This window comes from Crocuta crocuta, unplaced genomic scaffold, assembly GCF_008692635.1.
Source record: "Crocuta crocuta isolate KB4526 unplaced genomic scaffold, BGI_CrCroc_1.0 scaffold25, whole genome shotgun sequence".
NCBI classification, from domain to species: domain Eukaryota; kingdom Metazoa; phylum Chordata; class Mammalia; order Carnivora; family Hyaenidae; genus Crocuta; species Crocuta crocuta.
The window spans coordinates 21,115,981-21,140,921 of record NW_027532015.1 but is presented as its reverse complement, the minus strand read 5'-3'; the positions used below and the strand labels follow the sequence as shown (position 1 = coordinate 21,140,921).

General features: G+C 36.3%; 1 protein-coding gene across 1 annotated transcript in view; it reads left to right on the top strand.

Moving 5' to 3' along the window:
• LAMA2 (laminin subunit alpha 2) overlaps positions 1-24,941 on the top strand; it is a 500,973-nt gene that overhangs the window by 297,103 nt on the left and 178,929 nt on the right. Inside the window, exons 22-28 of the mRNA XM_077775991.1 lie at positions 3,644-3,880; positions 5,120-5,263; positions 5,936-6,115; positions 6,225-6,413; positions 6,494-6,627; positions 10,627-10,744; positions 17,688-17,822. Of these exons, the coding sequence (XP_077632117.1) occupies positions 3,644-3,880; positions 5,120-5,263; positions 5,936-6,115; positions 6,225-6,413; positions 6,494-6,627; positions 10,627-10,744; positions 17,688-17,822 (1,137 nt within the window). The remainder of the gene's footprint in view (positions 1-3,643; positions 3,881-5,119; positions 5,264-5,935; positions 6,116-6,224; positions 6,414-6,493; positions 6,628-10,626; positions 10,745-17,687; positions 17,823-24,941) is intronic.

Sequence of the window (24,941 nt, the reverse complement as noted above, 5' to 3'; positions counted from 1 at the left end):
GCACTGAGTGTTATGTGGAAACTAATTTGACAATGAACTATTTGTAAAAAAATAAAAAATAAAAAAATAAACTCAAAATGGATTAAAGACCTAAAAAAAAATATATATATATAAATTTCTGAATAGCTACACACTTCATCATTATGAACAATTACAAAAATTCAGAATCTTCACAAATATTTATGAGCATGTATTCTACCATTTAAAAAATTTGGATGTATAATCTAAATGAACAGTGATTTGAGATTTATGGCTTCCCTTTCTTTGTGTCATGGATAATTTCTCTGTGCTGAGGTGTGAGCACACACATCATTTGAGCTTTCACTGAAGTAGAATACAAAGCCAGCCATCTTTCACTAGCAGGGGAATAGTGCATAAATCCTCCGTTGCAAAATAAACATTACATCTAATTATGATTTAAGTTTGATGTTGGCTATAGTACTATCCAAACATATGGTTAATGGTCCCTTTTATTCTCCACTATAACTTCCTGAATAAACTTTCTGATTTGGACAGGCCCCAGTGTCTACTTGTACTGTCATCTAGTCTTTAAGAATTAGTGCTTTGGTATTATATAATAAATTGGGTAGCAGTCACTTCATATTTTAGTTAAAGGATAAGAATGTCTCATAAGACATTTTAAAATGTATTACATGACTATAGTTTCCATAATATATCATAGTTTTCTGTTTCTGATTATGGCCCATTTTATTTAAGTGAGCTGAAAAAAATCATTTAAGTCAAAGGTAATTATCCTTATTTTCAAATTGCATTCTAAATCTGATGTTCTATAAAGATGACTTAGTTGGGGTGACAGCAGTGGGTTATTGTATGCTTAGGAAGCTATGTCTACATTTATTATATAATAAATAACACATTTTGGATCTTTAGGCTTCAAATACCTTTTAGTAGGATTTTTTTCCTGGATAGCAAAGAAGACATAAAAATACTTAATCACAAAGATTAACCAAAAAGAAGGCCTGGTGATTATTGCAATATCAGAATCTGGGAAGATATTTCACCGAACATTTGGACAAGAAAGAGATGATAGATGGAACTAGTCATCATATATCACATCCTGGAAAGAGTCATCTCCTCTGTAAATTACTACTGGCAGGAGCAGGGACAGGAATGTCCGCAGTAGTGGTGGACATAAGAAGTAAGCTGAGCAATGAAAATGTGAGAGATGCAAAGGGATATCAAGCTAGCCTTGGATCTGGGAATTTGGCATGTTGCAGTGCATGTAAGTCTGCATAGAGCTATACATCTGAGAAGGACAATGAAACAGTACCAAAAAGAATCAGGTCATCAATGATGTACAAATACTGTATGAGGGGACACTCAGACACAAAGAGAGATGGCACCCATGTGGGTACCAAGTCAGGACTCACTTATAAGACAGAAGTCATCAGTTATTTAAACAGGGAAAATAGAATATAAAGAATTGTTAACTGGTAATAGGTGATTAGTCACTAAAAAAGGATAGGAAGAGCTATATGGGGTCCTGAAGTAGCAGGTACAAAAGTGAAGCTACTATTTCTAGGCTGAGTGAGGGTGAACAGAGTTTGCACATAAGTCTGGTCTATAGAAGCTGTCCGCCATTGTTGCAGGCAGTGAGCAGGCTGGAGCTATCGGTCACGGTCAGAGCATATGTGCAGACTAAAGTTACTCAGAAAGTTGCCTAAGAGAAGAAAGTGGCCTTGAAGTCTCATCTGAAATTCTTTCTGGCTACTGGGCTCCTATGCTAAATAGTAAAATAGTAATAATGACAATAGTGATGAAGAACCAGAACCCAGGACAGAAGTGTCTTCCCACCACTGAGGCCTTATTAGGTCTCTCCAGGACCCACTGTTGACTAAGCCTAACGTTCTGCTACCTAACCACAGAGAAATAGCTACAGGGTCTAACCACAGTATCATAAGGCAGGGGAAGGAAGAGGGAGCTCAGAGCTCAGAGACAGTAAATTGGTCATTGGCACTGCTGATCTCTGAAAATGATTTATTCCAAGCTCCTAATGGCATTTTAGAAGCCTGCTTGGCTTTTTCATTAAATTGCGATGAGATATGAGCTCTGTAAATCAGAGCAGAAAGCCTTAAAAGAATATAAGACGAAAAGACACATGGATGAGTAGAAATCAAAAATGAGTGAGATGAAATAAATTATGGAAACTCAGCTAAAAAAGTAATAGTGTAATTAAAAATGCATTGATGGTATATACATAGAAGAGAATTTTTGCTATGCAAAATGGGCATTATAAAATGGCCAACAAATTTGAGAGGCAAATAGGAAACTCCAGAAAATATTAGGTCCTAATATTACAGATTTTGCAGACAGACACAAGTGGTGTACTTTAAAAATTGCAGGTGTGGGGCGCCTGGGTGGCTCAGCTGGTTAAACATCCAAATTCAGCTCAGGTCATGATCTCACAGTTCATGGGTTCGGGCTCCGCATCAGGCTCTGTGCTGACAGCCAGCTCAGAGCCTGGAGTCTGCTTCAGATTCTGTGTCTCCCTCTCTCTCTTACCCTTCCCTGCTCACGCTGTCTTGCTCTCTATCAGAAATAAATAAAACATTAAAAAAAGAAGAAGAAGAATTGCAGGTGACTCTGAAGAAGAAAATTGGTAAATTAGAACAGAACTAGGAGTGCCTGGATGGCTCAGTCAGTTAAGGGTCCGACTTCAGCTCAGGTCATCTCACAGCTTGTGAGTTCAAGTCCTGTGTTGGGCTCTGTGCTGACAGCTCAGAGTCTAGAGCCTGCTTTGGATTTTAATACCTCCCTCTCTCTCTGCCCTCCTCAGCTTGTGCATTCTCTCTCTCTCTCTCTCTCTCAAAATTAAATAAATAAACAAAAGAACAGAACTAAAAATCAAAAACAAATTTCAATCAAAAGATAATTTTGTTCTCAAACTGAAAGAACTTAACAGATTCCAGTAAATTCATAAAAAGGACTCAAATGTTAAAAAATTCTAGCAAAACTTTGAATTACCTAAGTAAAGAGAACAAGCCTATGCATGCCTTGGAAGAAGAAAATAGTTTACCAGCAAAGCTCCTCAAATCAGGCTCATTTGCAAAACTAAATGCCAGAAAACATCTTAGATGTCACTTCCCTGAGTCCTCTCGGCATCCCCAAATCTGGTTTGGGAGTCTGTATGTTCTCAGAGACTTCTGTGCTTCTATTATGTAATTGTTATTTCATGCTGTTATATATATATATATATACTCACTTGTCTCCTTCTGTTAGGCTGTGAGATAAATCTCTTTACAACTTAAATTCTGTAAAAATGAGATGAAAAGGTAAAATGTCTTTGTCTAAAGTTCACTCTTTGAAACAGAAAGCAACTGAAGAAAACTCATACCTAACTCCTCCTCCTTGCCACAAAAAAAGACAGAAACAAACACATTTTATTTCTTATTCAATAGGATTATGGTTTCTGGACAGTCATCTGTTTTAGTAAATGCAGGAAGCGAGTTTAATGTTATATTCACTGTTGTTTCCCAAGCGACTAAACTAGAACAGTACAAAGCATATAATAGACACATGATTAATATGTGTTTAATGGAAGCATAGAAACATTCGAATTAAAATGTTAAGATATTTGCCATGCAATTGGTGCTAATGGTTGCTGTTTTTATCTCCTCCATAGGCTTGTAACTGCAGCTCGGTGGGATCCTTGGATTTCCAATGCAATATGAACACAGGCCAGTGCAACTGTCATCCCAAATTCTCTGGTGCAAGATGTACAGAGTGCAATCGAGGTCACTGGAAATACCCTCACTGCAGCCCCTGCGAGTGCTTCCTGCCGGGCACTGATGACAAGACCTGCGATTCAGAGACTAAAAAGTGCTCCTGTATCGATCAGACAGGGCAGTGCGCCTGTAAGGTACGCGCTCCTGACAGACATAAGGAAATACTTCGCTGGATTCTGTTTCCATTGCTTAGTTTTAACTTCAATGTCTATTATTCATGCTTTGCTACATTAAACAAATAAAAATTCATTACCAGGCACAGTTTCTATTCATATATGTTCATTGGCATACCCATACACATATTGGCATAATAAGTTCTCTTGAAGAACTTATTTTCAACCAACACCCAACTTCTTTTCTAATTGGTAGAGATGATGTAATTTTAATAGTAAACTTAAATTTTTCTTTATGTATTTGCTTAAATAGAAGTAATTTGGGAAGGAAAAAAATGACAGTTCTCTTAAGCATCATCAGAGAAAAATCACAGCTAGATAATAGGGCTTATAGAAAACCACTTCTCTTCAAATTAATCCATGATCACTGTACACTGAAAAAATATATTTACTGCTGTGGAAGTTCAGCAAAATTTCATCACGTATGAACACTAACATAACAAACAGCAACTACGTGCAAGATTCAGCTCTCATTAATATTGTTAAATGATGTAGAAAAACAGCCAATTAAAAAGGATAAGAGGGATTTTTCCCCCTTAGATAGATCTAAAAAATCAGTCCCAGGATAAATACAGTTAAGACTGTGTCAGGGGTATTTTTTCAAGACAGAGTCTATGCAAAGTGGAACAGAGGAAACAGGAAAATGAAATCCAGGGAGTGATTATGAAAACAGTCTTCAGAATTTCAGAAGATGGCAGCTTCTGCCATTGACAAAACACAAGTCCAATGCCATATTACTACATATTATGATTATATACTCTATTTGGTATGCGTTGTATGCATGTGTATACATTATATAATGATACTCATATGAATCTATATTTTAGCACCCCTGCCTGTGTTATACAACTTTGTATCACATCACTGTCTAGGAGTCAGTGTTTCCACTTTGCTTTTGAAATTTTCATGACTCTTTTGTATTGCTTACAGTGGATATTATGAAATGTGCTGTTTAGGTTTTAAAAACCATATACGATAACTTTGCAATGTATTTATGTGTAAACAAAGCCTGTTTTAAACTTAGGAAATCCTAACAATGAAATTAACCATATCTACCATTTGAGATGTGAATCTAACATTCAGCATTCTTTTTGTTTGTTTGTTTGTTTTTGCTTAATTAAAAAGAAGCATTATTCATTCTCAAGTTCATTTCTCTCATAACTTCATTACGGACTCTGAAGAACTGTCCTCTTCCTTCAGGGGCATGTAGAAGGTGTGCGCTGTGACAGGTGCCGGCCAGGCAAGTTTGGACTTGATGCCAAGAACCCACTTGGCTGCAGCAGCTGCTATTGCTTCGACGCCACTACCCAGTGCTCTGAAGCCAAAGGACTGATCCGTACGTGGGTGAGTGAGAAGCCACTGAGCCATGTAATTGTATAAGGCTAGTTCTTGCTGGGGTCTTTCAGCCAGGCATGAGGGATAGGAGACAATGGTAAATCATTTAAGTAACCTTTTCCCTTGTGCCCACTTAGAACTGGGGCCATGTGGCATTAGACAGCTGGAGTAAATGCTCTTTTTCTTCCTAAAAAATAGTTCATTTATTGTTGATAAGGAAATAGATGCCCAGTAAGAAATGGAAATGCTATAAAAGAAGCATTATGTGTTGGGATGGGAGGAAGCTGCATTCTGGAGTGAGGGCTCCAGAGCCTGCATGTGGGTATGTGCAAAGGCAGTGATGAAAACCAGAACTTGCTGTGCATCCATGCAACCCAGCCTTAGAGAATCCCTGACTTTTAGGGTGACAACATTTTCCTTTTCACTCTAATTTTTCTTCAACATTTCCCGCTTTTAAGTTCTACTTCTTATTTGTGTAAAAGGCCAATGTTTACAGATGTAGTCACTATGCAAACAAAGCAGGAAGATTCATGCCTTGCCCTGGTGGTGCACTGTGCACAAGCTTGGTTTCTGGTCGGAACACCTCCTCAGAAGGAGAATGGGGCTGCAGACAGACACGTCTTAAAGGAGTGCCCAAAGGATTTGAACTCAGCCCCCTGCTGTGTTCGGATTCCTATGCAGGTGACTCTAAAGCCCGAGCAGACCATCCTGCCCCTGGTGGACGAGGCCCTTCAACACACCACCACCAAAGGCATCGTTTTTCAACATCCAGAGATTGTTGCACATATGGATCTGGTGAGACAGGAGCTCCATCTGGAACCCTTTTACTGGAAACTTCCAGAACAGTTTGAAGGCAAGAAGGTAAAAGACAAGAACTTCAAAGTCATATGAGAACAAAGTAAAATATACTTTTGGAATCATGCCATGTGGGGCACTATCTAACTCCTCATTCCTCACTTTGTTTCATCAGTTGATGGCCTATGGTGGCAAACTCAAGTACGCAATCTATTTTGAGGCTCGGGAAGAGACAGGTTTCTCTACCTATAATCCTCAAGTTATCATTCGAGGTGGGACTCCTACTCATGCTAGAATTATCATCAGGCATATGGCTGCTCCTCTAATTGGCCAGTTGACAAGGCATGAGATTGAAATGACAGAGGTAAGGTTATTAGTTTGGTGCAAGGATGTCAATGGTTTCACATTTAGTTTCATCAAAGTGGTTTCTTTTCTTATTAACAGAAAGAATGGAAATATTATGGTGATGATCCTCGAATCAGTAGAACCGTGACCCGTGAAGACTTCTTGGATATTCTATATGATATTCATTATATTCTTATCAAGGCAACTTATGGGAATATCATGAGACAAAGCAGGTAAACCCTAATGGAATAAAAGCTAAATCCTTATTTTAGAGTCTATAGGTAAGGTCAGTAAGACATCAGACAAGAAAGACTTCCAAGTGTTTGGTTTGGGAGTGTGATGATAGAAGGCAAAAGCCAAGGATGGTATCCCGGTCACATGGTGGAAGATACTACCATTCCCTCCTCCCCATAAGAAGCAAAATAGTCAATGAGAAGCAAGTTTAAGGGGAAAACATATATATCAAATTGACCTGTGACCTGGTGAGTTTTAGATGTCAGGTCAGATATTCAAGAGAAGAAGCCCGATAGCCTATAAAGTTGGACAACTGTTGTGTTGTAAGTAGACTTGCTGAGAAAGTGACCTTCGACCTCAGGGGTCCAGACAAGAGCCTGCTGGTTCCCACCTTTTCCAACCATGAGAGTTCCCACACGTTCATCCCAGTGTGCCCTACAACGCCGTCCCTTTCCCTGCATCATGATGTGAAAAGATTGGGAATGGCACTGCATGGAAAAGAACAGAAGAATAATAAGAATAAAGGTGATATCATGAAAGCCAAAGGGTGAGAATCCTATAAAGGAGTAGAGTGTTTTCATATCACCCAAAGAGGACAATTAAAATGAGCCTCTTGAGACTGACACTTGGGATCACACTGGTACCATTCATAGCACCAGCTTTAGTAGAATCCTGGGGCAGATATCAAAGTTTTGAGCAATGAAAGGGACACAGTGACCCTAATAGTATGGGTGTAGTCTCTTATTTTCCATGAACATAAATGTAAAAGGGAGGAGAGGGATAGCGTCAAAAGCCAAAGGAGTGATGGTTTAATCTGACAGAGAAGTAAACTTGTTTACAAACCGGAAGGAAAGGAGTTCATAGCAATATATACATTTAAAACAATCGGATAAAGAAAAAATAATGGAGAATCCAGGAGATTTCAAATAAGAACATATGGTCATGTTCCTAGAGTGGAAGGGACAACTTATTCAGGGAGATAAACTGAGGAATTGCACAGATGTAAGGTTCCTAACATGAAGGCCGGAAGTTGCATGGAGTTGACACACATAGTCTCAATTTCTCTGCATGTCAGTGTCTCTGTTACTTCCTGTAAGAATATGGAATCAATAGATGTTTGAAAATAGTCTTAATATGATAAATTAGTAGATCAGTTTAGGAAAACAAAAGAAAACAATTATGAAGCCTATTATTGGCAAGGTTATGATTATATAAATAGCACATTTCAGTTGTTTAAGCTATACTAAACATAGAAGACAATCTTTTGTCTTTGTTGGAGAAGATCTGTACTGCTCTTCTGATTGTACTATAAGTAGGCACGTTGGGTAAAAGAATAAATCAAGGACCAAAATTCACTTTCATACCTGTCTTTCTATGGTATTCTCTTTATATTTCTCATTTCTAAGATTATTTTATGTGAAATAATAACAAAAACATGTACTAAAAATATACTATCAGTGATATCATTAATTATTTTAAAATACCAAGTCTAAACCAGACAGCAGACTCCAGGGCATGACTGCATGTCATGGAAGACAGTGAGTAACTTTGCAAGTGTGGAAATTAATAATTATTTTGCAAATTGGTCCATGCTGCAGTCAGAATTCAGTAGCACACAGAACATTTTATTAGTGGAACTGATAGGAACAGTGTTTTCATGCATCTTTCATTATACTTTATTTGCTTTCCTCACACCAATTCCACCTTCTATGGTAGAAAAGACCACTTATTTTTTTTTTTTGGTCTTTTCCCCCCATAAGGCTCTTTCTCTTATCATGTTTTTCACAGATCTCCCTAAATAAAGTCTTTTGGTTCAAGAGACCATTTTTTGAAACCTAAGGATAAATAAATAAATACATTGGTTTTTGTAGGCTCAAAAAAACTAAAGCCATTGTGCATCAACAATAAGAACAAAAAAAGCAAAGGATCTGCCCTTAATTTCCTCATATAGTAGAACTGTGACAAAGGTGAAAAATACATTTGAATCTTTCCCCCAAACCCCTGCCAAAATAGTTAGGACATAACACTGCATTTTTTTCAGTTACAAATTTAAAATAGTCTCAGAAGCAGAGTTTAGGAGTTTTACATGTAGCTTAAGACTTTGTACATAATGTCAGTGCTGATGTTGTCTTTTTTTTTTCTTTACTTTTGTCTTCTTCTACATTTATAGGAAGGATATAACAACTTTGCATTTCAGTATTGGCTTAAATAGAAACTTGAGTTTGGCCAAATCCCTGATTCAAGCAAAACAGTTGCTCTCTCATCTCCTGAGAAAAAACAGGTGTATTGTACAAATATCTGCTGTTGATACACAATTCAAGTTTTACTTGGTTTTTAGTTTTTTTAATGTTTATTTATATTTGAGAGAGAGAGAGCAAGCAGGCGAAGGGCAGAGACAGAGGGAGACACAGAATCCGAAGCAGGCTCCAGGCTCTGAGCTGTCAGCAGAGAGCATGACGTGGGGCTCAAACCTACACACTGCAAGATCATGACCTGAGCTGAAGTCAGACATTTAACCAGCTGAGCCACCCAGCCGCACTAAGTTTTGCTTGGTTTTTAAATACTCACTAGCCTGTTGTGTGCACACATATGCAAGAGAAGGTAGGATGCTAGGAATTCATGTTGTAAGATGCCAAAGAACTGACTCGTGAACAAACACCAAGTTACCTTCTTACCTCCATGGAGATTCCAGGGGGACATAAAGTTAGAGTCTTTCTTACAGGAGAGGAGTGGTTTGTTTATAGATCTAACAGTTCTGTGTACTATAAGGAGGGGAGGGGGAAATCTGAATTTTAATTGAACATGTGTCTCATAAAGGCTGGCTGATCTTCAGAGTGCAGATTACAATCTAGCGAAGTCAGAGTGTACATTCATAATTCAGTGTCAATAAAACCTACCTATGCTTGTTATAAAGTTTATGATTCAAGCTCCTTTAGCTATTGGAGGTGACTTTTAGTGAAGCAAAACTATTCGTTTTCTCATTTAAAAGTTTATTTGCAGAACATTTCATGTTACCAGTTAGTCAATCATGAAATAGTCTGAGTTTATGGACTGCATATATTTTTAATGCATAATTTCAAATTAATGTAAAGGGTATTGACATTTTCACTAGGAATATTGTTTTCAATTACAAGGACCTTTCCACCAATAGGAAGGGTGAGTTAAGTTACTTGAAGGATTTATTTATTAAAATTAACAAAATAACTAATTTGAAAAGTATTTTATCCTCAAAAAGACATCAGTGTTTAATTAGAGTATGTGCAATCGTTTTCTGGGTGGTTTTCTAAAGTTCTTGAAAGGACATTCAGAGACTCAAGAGGAAGAAGTCAGGTGAGTTGTAAATTAAAAGCAATTTCACTAGTGACTACGGGAGATATTCTAATGGGGAATGACCTTGGTTTATCTGTTTGAAGGAATATAAATGTCTAATTAATTGGCCATGTCTACCTGAAGCCACTCACATTTTAAAATGTGGGGAAAAAAATCTTTATAATAACTTCTCAACAGGACGTCAGACATCTAATTTACTAAACTCCTTATGTTTTATGTGACTATTTTGCTAATGTGTAATCTCAGCCTTTGAGGAAACAAAGATATAGGGAATAAGATGTGGCACAGGAGTCCCTGGAATTTAGGCAGCTTTAAAATCATAGGACAGGGGCGCCTGGGTGGCTCAGTTGGGTAAGTGCCCTGCTCTTGATTTCAGCTCAGGTCTTGATCTCATGGCTCGTGGGCTCAAGCCCCACACTGGGCTCTGCGCTGATGGTGTGGGGCCTGCTTAGGATTCTGTCTCCCTCTATCTCTGCCCCTCCCCTGCTCGCTCTCTTATCTCTCTCTCTCAATATAAATAAGTAAACATTTAAAACTTTAAAAAAATAAAACAATAGGACAAGCTCAAGGTTATTGGCAAAAACCTGAGAAGACTATAGGATTAAGCGTTTGCTAGGTGAGCTTAATGTACTGCTGTGATAATCTAAGTAGACACTCCCTGTTTCTAGGATTTCTGAAATCTCAATGGAGGTAGCTGAGCAAGGACGCATAACAGCAGTGACTCCGCCAGCACGGTTAATAGAGAGATGTGATTGTCCCCCAGGCTATTCTGGTTTGTCCTGTGAGGTAAGCTGGCTACTGCTAACCTGCATAAGCTCCATTCACTTAACCAGCCATAATGGGAATACTTCTGGAACTATCTTTGTTACAGTCCGTTTTACTTTCCATGCATACCCATAACCTATTCTTTTTTTCTTTTTAACCTTCTACTCCCAGCGTGAGATACAGTAAGATGCGGATGATGTTATTGTTACCTAGAAATAGGAATCACATGTGGAGGAAAATATCTGATGAAAAGTAAAAGATTTGTAAAAGTATGGAATAGTCAGGAAACATGAATGTTTTCATAAGGCACATTTAGTATATCTGATTTATTTTCTTGGGATGTCTTCTAAATGGCTAAATACATTTTTTAAGCTGCAGTGATTATGAGACAGGATTATATTGGGCTTTGAAAAATTATTTTTATATAGAACATGGCAAAACATAGCAGACTGTTTCCACATGGGCTTCTCAAAAGGACACATACTGTTCCAATAGTGACACTATCATTCAGTTATTATATTTCTAAAATCGCCTGTTTTACTCTTTGGGATTTGCCTTTGATTATTTTTAGAGTTGGCCTATTTTCTACATCTTTATCCTCTGGAAGTCTATTTAACTTTAGTGAATATTAAATATTAATAGGAAGAGTATACTATGGGAAAACGTGGAATGGATGAGAAACTGGATGCAAACTGGGTTTGCATCTCGACCTCACCATATACTAGGTCTGAGGCCTTGCACTGTTTACTAATCCTTTTTAATCTTCAGCTAGTAAATTCCCAGGCCCCTCACTAACCCCCATCACCCTCACCCTCTCCTACAGACCCATAGCCCTGCCCACAGTGCAACCAGCACAGCTGGCATAGAGAGCTGTTCAGGACCTGCTCCAGCCCTACAGCACATATTCCTTCCTGGTAGGCAGATTGGTTGGTGCCCACAGCATCCCTGGTGAGATATTTTTAATAGCTCTCCCACCCACAACTGAGAAGCATATGAGGATGAAATGAGCTTAAGAACCTAAAGTACTTATCACAGTATCTGGCAGTAGTCAACATTGGTTGATGCTAATAGTATTATTATGGAATAATTCATTGTATATCCATGTATTGGTTTCTTTGGAAAAAAAAACTTTCTACATCCTTTGTGTATAGGATTTGACGAATTTTTTAAGTACAGCTCATAAAGCAGGTGATGGCACCAGGTCAAAACCTAAAGTAACTTAAAAATAATGAATATAAATATCCTGAGACATCACATATTATAATGAAAAGGGGTTTGGTCTTAGTGGATCCACCCTAGCTTTACCACTTGTACAGGGCATTTGGTCTGCTTGTTGCTGGACCTTAGGAATTTTACCTATAGAATCATCCTGAGGATTGATTTAAATGAAAATATGTGCATGGAAGCTGTGTTGTAAACTGAAATGATATTCAACTTAATTACCATTATATAAATTCCATGTTGTTCAGAGAAGAACTTCATAAGAATAACTACAAATATCTGTGAAACATCCTTAGAATGATAGATTTGTGACTGAAGATTCTGAAAGACAATATTCATATGAATGTGTCTATTTTGATCATAAACAATCAATCCCTCATTATTAAATCATAACTCCTACAGAGACTATATGTGCTTGTACACATACTAATAGGTATATATATTGTGCTTATATGCACAACCAACCAAAATACACATACACACCCACACTGTAGATGTGAACAATGAATGTGGCACATATAAAACATGCTACCTTTCCAATGAGATAAAAGATTTAAAGATAGAAGACAGAAAGAACTTGAGACTTTTCTAGACAAGTAGAGTTTTATCCCAAGAAACGTTTGATTCTAACATTACTGTGTGCCTTTGGTCAATTCTTTAATCACTATAGGAGTTGTTACGTAGTTACCCAATCTATAACACATTGGGTTTTGAAGTTCTAGAACTCTCTGATTTTGTAATATGATTTCACTATAAAAGGTATGGCGTAAGTAGCTAAGATTGACCTTTAGTTGTTCCGAAGAGAAAGCTACTACAGCTTTATTTTTTCTGCATTTACTTAAAATAATACTGTTCACTTACAAATAAAAATGTTAGTAGAGTAGCAAATTATTTTAATTCATTTTACCTTCCATTCTGGATTTTAAATGCTAAAAACTCTTCTTATTGTTATTGGTAGGCTTTTTCTTAAAAAGCATATTTGAAAACATACTTTCCCATTAATCTTAGCAATTTTCCATCATCATATGGAAATGTATATTAGCACAAATAAGGAAAATGATAAATGAAGAAGATTAAGAAAGCATACAAACTAGCATCTGCATTGGTGGCTTCACCCGTGTCCTGTGAATTTCACTTAAGCTCCTATTTACAGACAATAATTACAGTAATATCTTAGTATTGAGATTATGGGGATAAAGGCCTATCTCTCATAATAAGGTGCCTGAGGTGTTCTCCACATCCCATTGCCTCTAATCCATTATACATCTTATTTATAATTCATCTTGATTCTAAAGTGTAATTACCCAAGCATAAAATCTAATCATCAAAGCAAGAGCGAAGGACAGTTTTAAAATAATACTTCCCATTCCAGTAACATATGCTTTGGGTCATGAATACACAAAGCAATTCCTTTACAATATTTTTGCCAAATGTATGGTATTCTAGAGACATTTGCATTTACAAGCTCTTCATTTCATGTTTTTACCCAAAACGTGGTTGCAAATAAATAAAATTAAGCGTTGGTTACTGCTGAAAATATAGCCAATTGTGCAGACGCTTAGCCTTTTGTCTGTTACTAGTAATCTTATGATGCTACAGCCCTGTTCATTGAAAATGTTAGTTCTAGAAATACCTACTTATTACAATTTATGATTTGAACTAAAGACCAGATTACCTTTAAAAGTGAAGGACCAGACCTAATTTCTTTACCACATTTGTTGATGTGGCAGCCATTGACTTTACTATCCTTTATTGAAGCTGTTTCTCACCATTGTCTGGGTTAACATTATTCCCCAACTGACCAAAACAGACCTAAACTCAGGTTGGATTGTATGCAGAAATGGAAAATAGTCAGCATGGAGTATGTGGTTCTCTGCAAGAAGACCATGGCAATCAAACATTTGCAGATGATCTCTAGATCATATGTTGTTCACTTCAGCATCTAGCTCCTTATTCTCATGGTATAATAGGGCTTGTGGCTCATGGTTGAATGGCTGCTGTTTACTGGGTCACCATTCAGAAGTTGTTACTTTTGACTACTAAAGATAATGTTTAAGCCCCCCTAAAATACATACCTGTTGTCAATCATAAAGCTCAAGACAAAATAGTGAAAATAGAATTCTTCTTCCATATGCATATCTCTTGGGATGCCCTTTACCACTTTTGTTGCGTGTGGAAGATCCAAAGGCTGTTTTCATGTGCATAAAATTATTGAGGAGCGTGGTATAGGTAAGTGACATACACTGACATTCTGTTATCCGATACAGTGTAGAACAGTTGCTGTTGTTTTTATTTTTAGTCTGTCTTCAGTGACTCTATTTAAAAAACTATCTGGAATAGAGGCATCTACGTTGATTTAGTATATGTTGAGCACTAAACATACATCATCTTATTTAACCCTCCCAACAACCTTATAAAAGAAAAAAAACAACTTACCACTTACTGGATCCTGTATAATACCAAGCACATTTCCTAATACACTTACATCAACATTGACTATGTATTATGATCCCCATTTTGTGGATGGGAAAATGGAAGCCCAGCCCAATCACACAGCTAGAGAGCAGCAAAACTGTGATTTGAGCCTGGAAAAGTCTGTTTCAAGAAAACTAGACGCACTTACATACTCAATTCGGATGTTATCCAGATCTTTTTGTTCCAGGGGAGAAAACTGTAGCCCACAGTGTTCAAAACCTGCATGAAATTATATGTAGCAAGTGATGAACAAGAATTAAACTGAGGAGTGCCTGGCTGCAAACCTATCTAAGATAGAAAATAGTGTTTCCACTGGCAGCAGCACAAGTCTCTATGTTTCTTGTTAAAGTCTGAAGCGGGGCGGGGGGGTGTTGCATAACCCTGCACCTGGAGTTTCTCTATTCTCTTTGTCTTCATTTCCTTCTTTCCCTCCTTCCACATTTTGTGCAAATGTGATTCAAACATTTTGATAAGATGCCACATTATAAAAATAAAAATGGAAGGATAACAGAAGACAATTGAGCTACGAATAATTTTTGCGCACGGAAAGAGGACTTTGGAAAAGTTTGAGTTAGAAAAAAGGAGATCCTATTAGGACCCTATCTATTTGCTTTTTTTTGAAATTCTCCAGTTTGTTTCAGGAAGGATTTTAGACAGCACTTGAAAAAGTAGCTCTTATCTTTCCTCTTTTGTTCCAACTCAAGCGTAATCATTCTCATGAATTTTGCCCCTGTTCACTGAGAAGAAAAACCTCTGATATGAAAAAACTCTTCTCAAGAATATCAAAAAGTGGGGAGAATAAATACAAAAAGGATCCAAGAAAGGAGAGAATTATGGTGGAATAAATAATGTCCAAATCCTTGAAAAAGTGTTTTAAGTCTCTAATGCTTGCATAGTCTCTTTTGCTTTGCTAACTCAGAAATTTAATCTATCAGGACATAAAGTTCATCTAGAATGTTAACACTGAAAGAAAATTCAGAAATCAACTGAGTTAATACACNTGGGGGGGGGCAGGAACCATGTCTCAGTGACACCAGGCGACTTGCCTGGATCCCTCAGACAAAAGTAACATGTAAAATTAAGGCTTCCATATTCATTTGTGCCACAGTACCAGAGTCTGTACACCTTTAAAAGGCACACATTACCAACGGAGAATGATGAACATACCAATGATTCTCAATTCTGGCTATTTATTAGGCCCACTTAGGAGTTTTAAACCTTGGCCTCACTCTCCACCACTTAAATTAAATAAGAATTTCTTTAATTCTTAAAGGTGGAGCCAGGTGTCAGTATATAAAACTCCTCAGATGATTCTATGTGCAGCCGGGATTGGAAACCACAGAGATCGGCCCAGAAGGTTCAACAAAGAACTCTACTTGGAGCTCAGGCTCAAACTCCCACTTTGGGTGGTTTTGCTTTTCATCCTGCTATGTTTCCTGGGAAGAGCCATAGTGACCAGAGAAACTAGGTGTCTGTTATGGTAAACTTCACCTGCGGCACTCCCCTTCATCTTTCAGTTAATAACATTGAATTTCATATAATTCCTTAATGAAAACTCCTGTCTCTGAACTTTATTCTTCCTCTGAGATCTCTTTTAAACTTTTGTTTGAGGTCTGAAGTGGAGCTAGGACATCTCAATTTGTGTGATTTTCACACTTACACACACACACACACACATGCACACCCATACGCCCCCCACACACCACACCCTAAGAAAATAAACCAGTAAAATAATTATAACTGTATAGATGTCTAAGGATGAAATTCATGTAAAGAAAATCCAATTTTATTCTATAGTCCACATATGAAAGAATTAAAACTACTCATGCTATGAAATATCTTTAAATACACCTTGACTTGTTTCTTCACTTTCTTAAATGAATTCCGCAGCCATAATTCCTATACCTGATTTGGTAACAATGGCAATATGAACCTTTGTTTTAAATAATATGAATAAAGACAATGTATTTAATATGCATTGTACTTAAATTTTAAAATTTAATATGTATTAAAATATATTATTAACTCCACAAGACAAACAGGACTCAAAATATTCTGAATACTGTTCCCAATTTTCTTTACCTGATTGCTTGTAGCTGGGACATTATTTAATCTTGGAATTTCTTATAGGCTAGGATAAAAGCAAAGAGACTGTTAATTAAATGCTTAATGGAGGTACTTTTGCAGTATCCAAATCAAAAGAAGCAAGGAGAGTGCTGAATAATGATCTTTGTCTTTTTCCAAGAAAGCTTTTGTATATTCCACTCTGGATGACCTAGTCCAGAATCAAAAGAATGCAGAGGCATTAGGGAGTTCTTCATGCATATTTGTTTTTCCTGCTTATTCAGCAATCACTTTTCTTTCATCAATGGGAGCAATCCTGGGAGGAAACAAATCCTACATAGCCAAGGTAGTAAAACAATCCCTTTATAACTTCACTGGGATCTGAAAAAGCAACTCTTACCTTTTACTCCCAAATCAAACAATATCTGATAAATGCAGTAGCTTTGATTACTACGAGGACTGAGCCTGGAACACAAGACCATTCTCATTACCTCTTCAAGAGCTGTGGGGCTTCCTTCCAGAAAGCCAGAGATGTTTTTTTGAGACATTTACATAATAAACCCAAACGAAGATAGAAGTCTTGATTTTGCATATGTCAGCTTTGCTAGCAGTTTTCTGTTTGCTCTCAGATTTTTATTGCAAAATGAAAAAAAAATGGATCAGGGAAAGATAAATTTTATTGGTGGCCTAATAATCCCAAGACATGAGAATTTTGAATTTGTTGCTTTCATCATCTTTAAATTATATTGATATAAGTAATGCAGCCATGACACTTTTCTATTTATTTAATATTTCCCTGAGTCTCAGTGGATATTTGTTAGTAATCCATCAGGCACAGCAGAAGCAGATTTTAGGTTGTCAAAGACATTGGAATTCATACTTTAGTCCAAATGACAACTTTATTTAAAAATAAACCTCTTTTTCAAAAATAAAAAGAGGCTATTTGAAGCTTTTTCAGACTGAGTAGTATATGCAAATGGCAGCCTTCCTTTGCTAAGGTCTAACGTCTTGGGTGCTCCCTGTATACTTTAAGAACCACACAGAAATACACATTAGGAATCCAAACTCGCACATGTGTTTGTAAGTGATGTCACCTTTAATGCAGGCATGGGGAAAGTAGCCCTGTTTAACCGCTGAAGAACCCAGGTTTTGCTAAATGAAGATTTATAACTTGGCTGATCTAATTGATTTCCTTTTCTTTCAGACATGCATGCCAGGATTTTATCGACTACGGTCTGAGCCAGGCAGCCACATTCCTAGGCCAACCCTGGGCACCTGCGTTCCATGTCAGTGTAATGGACACAGCAGCCTGTGTGACCCTGAAACCTCTATATGCCAGGTATTTACCTGAACCTTCCTCGAAGAAGGCCCATGTGATCATTTACCTTTACACATGCTCAGATACCATGTGCAGAGGTGAGCAAAATTGCAGGGAATTTCATTGTGTACGTGTGTGAAATAAAACACACAGGAAAAAAGACATTTACCATATTATACATTTTTAAAGTAATTAAAAATTGATAATTGGAAAAACCACTGCTCTTGTCAAGAAATAAAATATTAACAGCATTTCAGAAGAACACCTGAGAACACTACTATTTGTTTAAAAATACACGAGGACTTTTTTTCTGATGACATACACAAATAAACTTCTTAAAAATTTGGAAATTATAAAAAATATTAAAAAAAGATAAAAGGCATCCATGATTTAACATAAATATTTAATATTTTAGGTGTTTTCTACTTTATGCATCTGTTTATAAATAAGATTTATATAATACCATGTGTGCCATTTTATGTTCTTTTTAAATGTAGCGATTATGAGCATGTTATGTTGCTGGACGTTCTTTGAAATCTTGTCTTGACTGGATATCCCTTAATTTAACCATTTCCCTTAGAATTCCAGCTACTACTGTTGTTGTTGTTGTCATTGTTTTTGATGTATTCATGCTAACACCCTACTTTCTACCACTGCCATCTACCTTGGAACATTCAGGACTCAAGAAATTCAAGTTTGCCATGGCACCACTTAGAGTCCCTCAGACTCTAATCCTCACACAGCGCTGGACATCAGATTTGTGACACCCATTTCCCACTTCTCCTCCTCTTCTGAAACCCTTCCAGTGAGCCTTCTGGAACTCAAGATAGGAACTCAGCAAAATCCCCCACATACTCTCCCTGTTCACTTAGCGTTCTCTTCATTTAGCTCTCCCTGACTTACTGCTCCTCCCACAGCCCTGCAAGGGTATTGTTTTCTCTCATGTTCTTCATTTGCCTGAGCATGAAGGTAGGGCAGGTGTCCTTGCTCCTCACGGCCACTTTCACATCATCCTCCTTTCTCCCCCATAACAACACCCAGCTGTGCATCTCATGCCCTCATCTATTTGTCCACTACACCTGCTCATTTATGTTCTTTATTAATCCTCAGGTCACCCACCTCCTTCATTGAAGGTGTTTCCTCTGTATCATTGTTCTACCGTTAGTCCTATAATAATTCTTGGTGATTTTAATGTCCATTAAATTAACTTTTCCATACCCTTAACTATGTTTCTTGTCCTTACTCCATGGTGGTATTCTAGAACTTGTCATTATAGGTAACTGCAATGACTCACAGTCTCAAGGTCAACTATATTCTTCTCTGACCACCATCTCTTTACTCTCCAGTTCATTTCTTGATACATCAACTTCTACCTTTTTAGTTTCATCATTGATGCTCACACCTGTTCATTGTTTCTTACCTCTTTCATGCCTTCACTTTCTCAACCAGCTTAATATTCAACACTCCATTAGTATCACTGCTTTGTAATGGTCATTTCTCTTGCTACTCTTTTACTTATTTTCACTCCATTAATTCTTTTTTTTAAATATTTTTTCTTTTGTTTATTTTTAAGACAGAGAGAGACAGTGCATGAGTGGGGGAGGAGCATAGAGAGAGGGAGACACAGAATCTGAAACAGGCTCCAGGCTCTGAGCTGTCAGCACAGAACTTGATGTGGAGCTCGAACTCACAGACTGTGTGATCATGACCTGAGCCGAAGTCTGATGCTTAACCAACTGAGCCACCCAGGAGCCTCTTCAGTCCATTAATTCTAACACTGGTTAAATTCTATTCCTCCACATCTATGCCTTCTAAGCTGAATGTGGCTAATGAAAAACAGATAAGTATGCTGTCTGATCTCACCATAAATTCATTATCACTCACTTCAGATGGACCCTTTGTGTTGCTCTGCAGTCATGCCACTCTTCTTCAATTCATTTCCCTTCCCACATTTGTGGATGCTTATCTCATATCTTCCCCTTCCTCTTCAAGCCCTTAACCCCTTCCTTCCCCCAACCCTTTTCCAGATAGGCAGCTTCCTATCTTATTCTAATTTTAATGTTTGTGTCTCAAGTCTTTGACCACAAAGTATGATGCTTGTGGTTAGCTTAAGATAAATATTCTTTACCATGTTGAGAAAACTTCTTTTCATTCTTGGCCTGTTAAAGATATCTTCTTTCATTAAAGATAGGACATTTAAAGTGGTCATATGCTTATTTGTGAAGAGTGAAGTAAAGGTAAAGATGCATTTACAATATGATCACATATTTCTTTTTACCTTGAACTGAATGATGAACACTATTATTGACTAGATGAATAACTGAAAAATATTAACCATCCTTGAATTCCTGAATGAATTACTATTTGTTCAGTATCATACTCCTTCACCAATCTGCTGGCCTTTAAAATTGAATAAGTAATTTCATTAGGGGGATTTGTTTATACATTCTTAAGTGAGAATTAAATGCATTTTTCTTTCATATGCAATATTCACTAGTTTTTTTAAAAAGGCTACGTTTAATTCATAGGATTAATTTAAAAACATTCATAAAGGAAACAATTTAATTTCATTTTTTAGAGTAAAAACTGTTGTCTTTGTATTGTACTCTTTTGAATTAGCTATTATAGCTATTTTTGTGCTACAAGTCTATTTTTTGAGATATCCAGAGATGAAGTGAAAAATAAATACATGTGCACATCAAATATGCATAACTAGTATAAGTTGCTGTATTCTAAATCTTTATATTTTCCTCAGGGAACATACAACTTTTGAATTTAGGCAACTTTTTTCATTTTTGAAATAGCCCCAGGAGGCAAATAGGAAATAGCTATTATTATTCTGATGGTATAACTGAGGAAACGTGAAACCTACTGATTTCTTTTCTATGTGGATCTCAGTTTAACATCAGCTCCATTACAGAGAGCAATGCCCTGTACTTGGGTAGAGTGGTCATAAGAATGACTCTGAGGTCAGACTGCTTTGATTCCAATCCTGGCTTCATCTCTTGTAGGCTGTGGAAGCCCAGTCATTTTATCTCATGTCAATGGGGGTCTTAGTTTGCTCATTCATAAAATGTAGATAATAGTAGTACCTATTCATAGAGTTTTTGTAAGGATTCAATGAAATACTTTATAAAGGGTTAGAACACTACTTACTTAGTACATAGTAAGCTCCATCAATGTGATAGCAATGATGATGATGATAAAGATAATAATTACCATACATGTTATCCATCATTTATAGTCTGAGTCAATCAGATGATAATCAAAACATGTAAATATCATTATCTCTAGCACTCTGCTAGATTTCCTCACTTTTATTTTCTTTATAGCTTTCTTTAAAAATATGGAGTAGGGAAGAAAAATAGTATAGAAAACTTTACAGTCTAAGCATTTCAACTTTTAAATAAAACCCACATCACTTTGCAACTATTCTCCTCATAATTCCTAATGATACTTACCAGAAAGCTGTTGCTTTACTTTAGACATTAATATATTCTACACAGAGCCATGTTGCTACCAATAGTTTAGTGACTATTGTCCTTTAGGGAAAATTGTCTTCAAAATAGAAGAGCAAAACCTATATGATATTGAACCCGAAGCCAGGGGGAAGAGGAGGTGAGTGAACAAACACTAATCAGTACACGCACATACACCCAACAGACACTCTTAGGTAGGTAAGTAGATAGGTAGGTAGGTTGGTAGGTAGGTAGATACATAGATAGTTAGAAGATAGATGATAGATAGATAGATAGATAGATAGATGATAGTTTTTCAGCGTTATATAACACACACATCACTATCTACATCTTTACCTGTATCTATATCTATATCTATCTATACATATTTATATCATCACCCCCATCCCGGTCAATATTATTTTTCCAAATTTTTAAAGGGAATAATGAATTCCCAGCTAGCTCAAGTAACTTTTTCAGCACCAAATAATTTGTGGAAATATTATTTTCACTCTATTACAATTCTTATATTAAAATGAAAAGAAAAAATAAACCTCCATTATTGATCTGCCTCATTGAAACCACCAGCATCTGTGATTAACCAATTAGCCCTATATTTGGTAAACAGACTCATAACACAAATCTACTGCATTTAAGGTGTTTTGTAAACCTTATTTTGTTGAATTTATCTAACAATATTATCAAAGTAGAAATTGCTAGTGGTATTTTTACAACTCTAAATTAATGCTTAGAAATTTTAAGTAACCTACAGAGCATTGGATAAAATATATTACAATCAGTTTTCAAATACACTACAAAGTGCTACCTATAGACTGTGAAAGAGAGTAAACACACTGTTATCTGATTAAATGATCTTGATTTTGAAGCCCAGGTGAATTATATCCTAGAGTACTGACAGAGTCTGCAAATATGATTAAAAGCCATGTATGAAAAATATTTGCAAAATCATGAAAATATGAAATTTGCCATTGGATGGAAAGCAATGAAATGTCACTCCAGGTTTGTAAAGGAAAGTAAAATGTAGCAAACATTGATTTTGATCTCTAGTAAAACTTAAGGATTGCTGGCTTAACTACTATTTGTCAAATATAGAAAAAATAAACAGTGATAGTTAGAAATCAGTATAATTAACTCAAAATAAAACATAACAGAATAATTGCTGTGGTTACTATATGTATAATATCTGAGACTCTCCCTGAATACCATTACAATATCAAATTTATCAGAAGGTGTGATACATCATATCTCAAAATCAGCAAAAATAATAACAGTAACATATGTCCAACCTTATGCATGTACCAGGACCAAGGCTGGTCATTGTAGATAGATTTTTTTCACATTTGTTCTTACAATAAGCTTATGGGGTAGATAGAATTGTTCCTCTTTTTACAGTTGATGAGCTAGTGCTGACAGAAATTAAGTAATTTGATTAAATCATAAGCCAGTAAAGGCTAGCTCTATGATCCAAACTCTAGTTTGTTTCAATAGGCATTTGACAGAATGTTTCATGATATTTTTACAAACAAAGTTGAAAATATGGGCCAGATAGTCAATATTTAACAAGTTTTATGGGTGTGGAAGTTACTGAACTGTGTGCTAGGTTCTAGGTTCATGCCTCCAATGATGAGACCTAGGCTTTCACCCTGTCCTGTTTGAAATCATTATCGGTGATTTGGATGAGATCTATCAAATAGATGACACAAGCTGCAGGTGTCCTGTAATGTATCAGATGGTGGTCAAGAAGCTAAAGGAGCTTGACAGGTGGAAGTATGAGCAACAATTAACAAGATGAAATTAATATAAAAGGTTTTGAACTTAGGTAGCTCACTTGGGTTTGTTTGTTTTTTTTTTTCATTCTTGTGGCATTTGATAAACATTTCCAATCTGAAGGTATTGTGGTAGGTGATGAAAAGATACCAAGATGGGGAATGCATGGGCCTTACCCTCTAGGAGCTTATATTCTAGAGTTTAAGAGCAGAGGAAATGACACATCACAGCAATGCCTGTAAAATAGGCGTTTTTACTTGACTGCACATTCATTCACACAAGATCCAGATCAGGGAAGGGAGTACATTCACTATATTTGCAACCCACAGGTAGAGACTTTAATATCTATTTTAAGAGAAATTCTGAGTAATCAAGATTATTAAATATTTAGCTTGAAGAAAAATATACTTTAGTATTTAGAAAAAATACTTTAGGAAGGAATAGTATTTTTTAGACATTTGAGGGCCTGCCTAGGGTGATGGGAATTAGACTTAATCTTCATAGCTTCAGAAAGAACTTGGATCATTGACAGAAAATCAGAGTGAGACCCATTTTCATTCAACACAAGGAAAGACTTCATAGCTTTTAATGGTGCAAGATGAGCAGGGGTGCCTTATAAGGAGCCATTCATTTAATAACATATTGAAAAAAAAGAATGGAGGCATCCCTGTGAGGAAAGAAGGCTAAGTAATTTCTCACTTCAAATCTAAGGTATTATATACTATTAAAGTTATATTTTTTTGATTTAGTGGAAGGAGTATATACCACCAGTTTTCCCATAGGCAAAAACCATGAGTATCATATAGTCTAATCTGCTATTGAAAAGGTACTAGAGCACATAATATCACTCTTGAGAATATAATTAACTTCTTATTAGCCATCTAAAATGTAGAAAATTTTCCTAAAGATTAATTTCTATACAAGAGAAATATGTCCACTCTTTCAAAGCAGATGGTAAAATCATATGAAATATCTATGTTGGAAAGTTTCAAAACTAGCATCATGATTTATGTGTTGTGTTTGTGGACCTAACCAGAACACTTGAGTTTGTCAACCAAGCAACAAATGTGTATGTCAGCAAACTCTGAAGGATTGACTGTCCAGAGAAGGTTAAAATGTTTTCTTGATCTGTGTATAGAGTTGTAGGTATAAGAGCAGCAAACTATATTTTTGAATCTCTGTATATATAATAATGATCAACATTATCTGTGTTTTGAGCCAACTATTGTTATATTATGTTACATACAATAACTCATTATGCAGTGAGTTTATTTTCACAGAAGCAAAATGCTGATAATTGTTCAAGGTCCTATGTATTTTCTGGTACATGTTTATTTCAATAACTGTAAAATGTGTTCTTAAAACAGTCCCCCAGTTAACTCTTATTTACCATTGACACCTTGCTGAATGATTTAGACTGGAATTCATAGATAATCATTTTATCTTCAAACCATTATATCTTGCCATGCTGCTCTTAAAAGNCTTAAAACAGTCCCCCAGTTAACTCTTATTTACCATTGACACCTTGCTGAATGATTTAGACTGGAATTCATAGATAATCATTTTATCTTCAAACCATGCTGCTCTTAAAAATAGAATGGATATTTTATTACTAAATTACTGGTTTCTTTGAATGCCTGAATAAAAGAAGATCATAGTACTTTTACAACAAATCCTAATGCAAAATATGATAAAGCATCTTGTTCTGCTAACCACATTTCTATGAAGTCATTAGACTTCAAACTTGGCCTTTTTCATCTCAAGGAGACTGACCAGTTTCATCTATACTTCCTATAATGTGCAGTCATTCATGCAGTCATTCAAAATAGTCATCAAATGTCCACCATGTTTTAATCATTATGTTGAAGGAGCATTTAGTCTTGACTTCAGACAT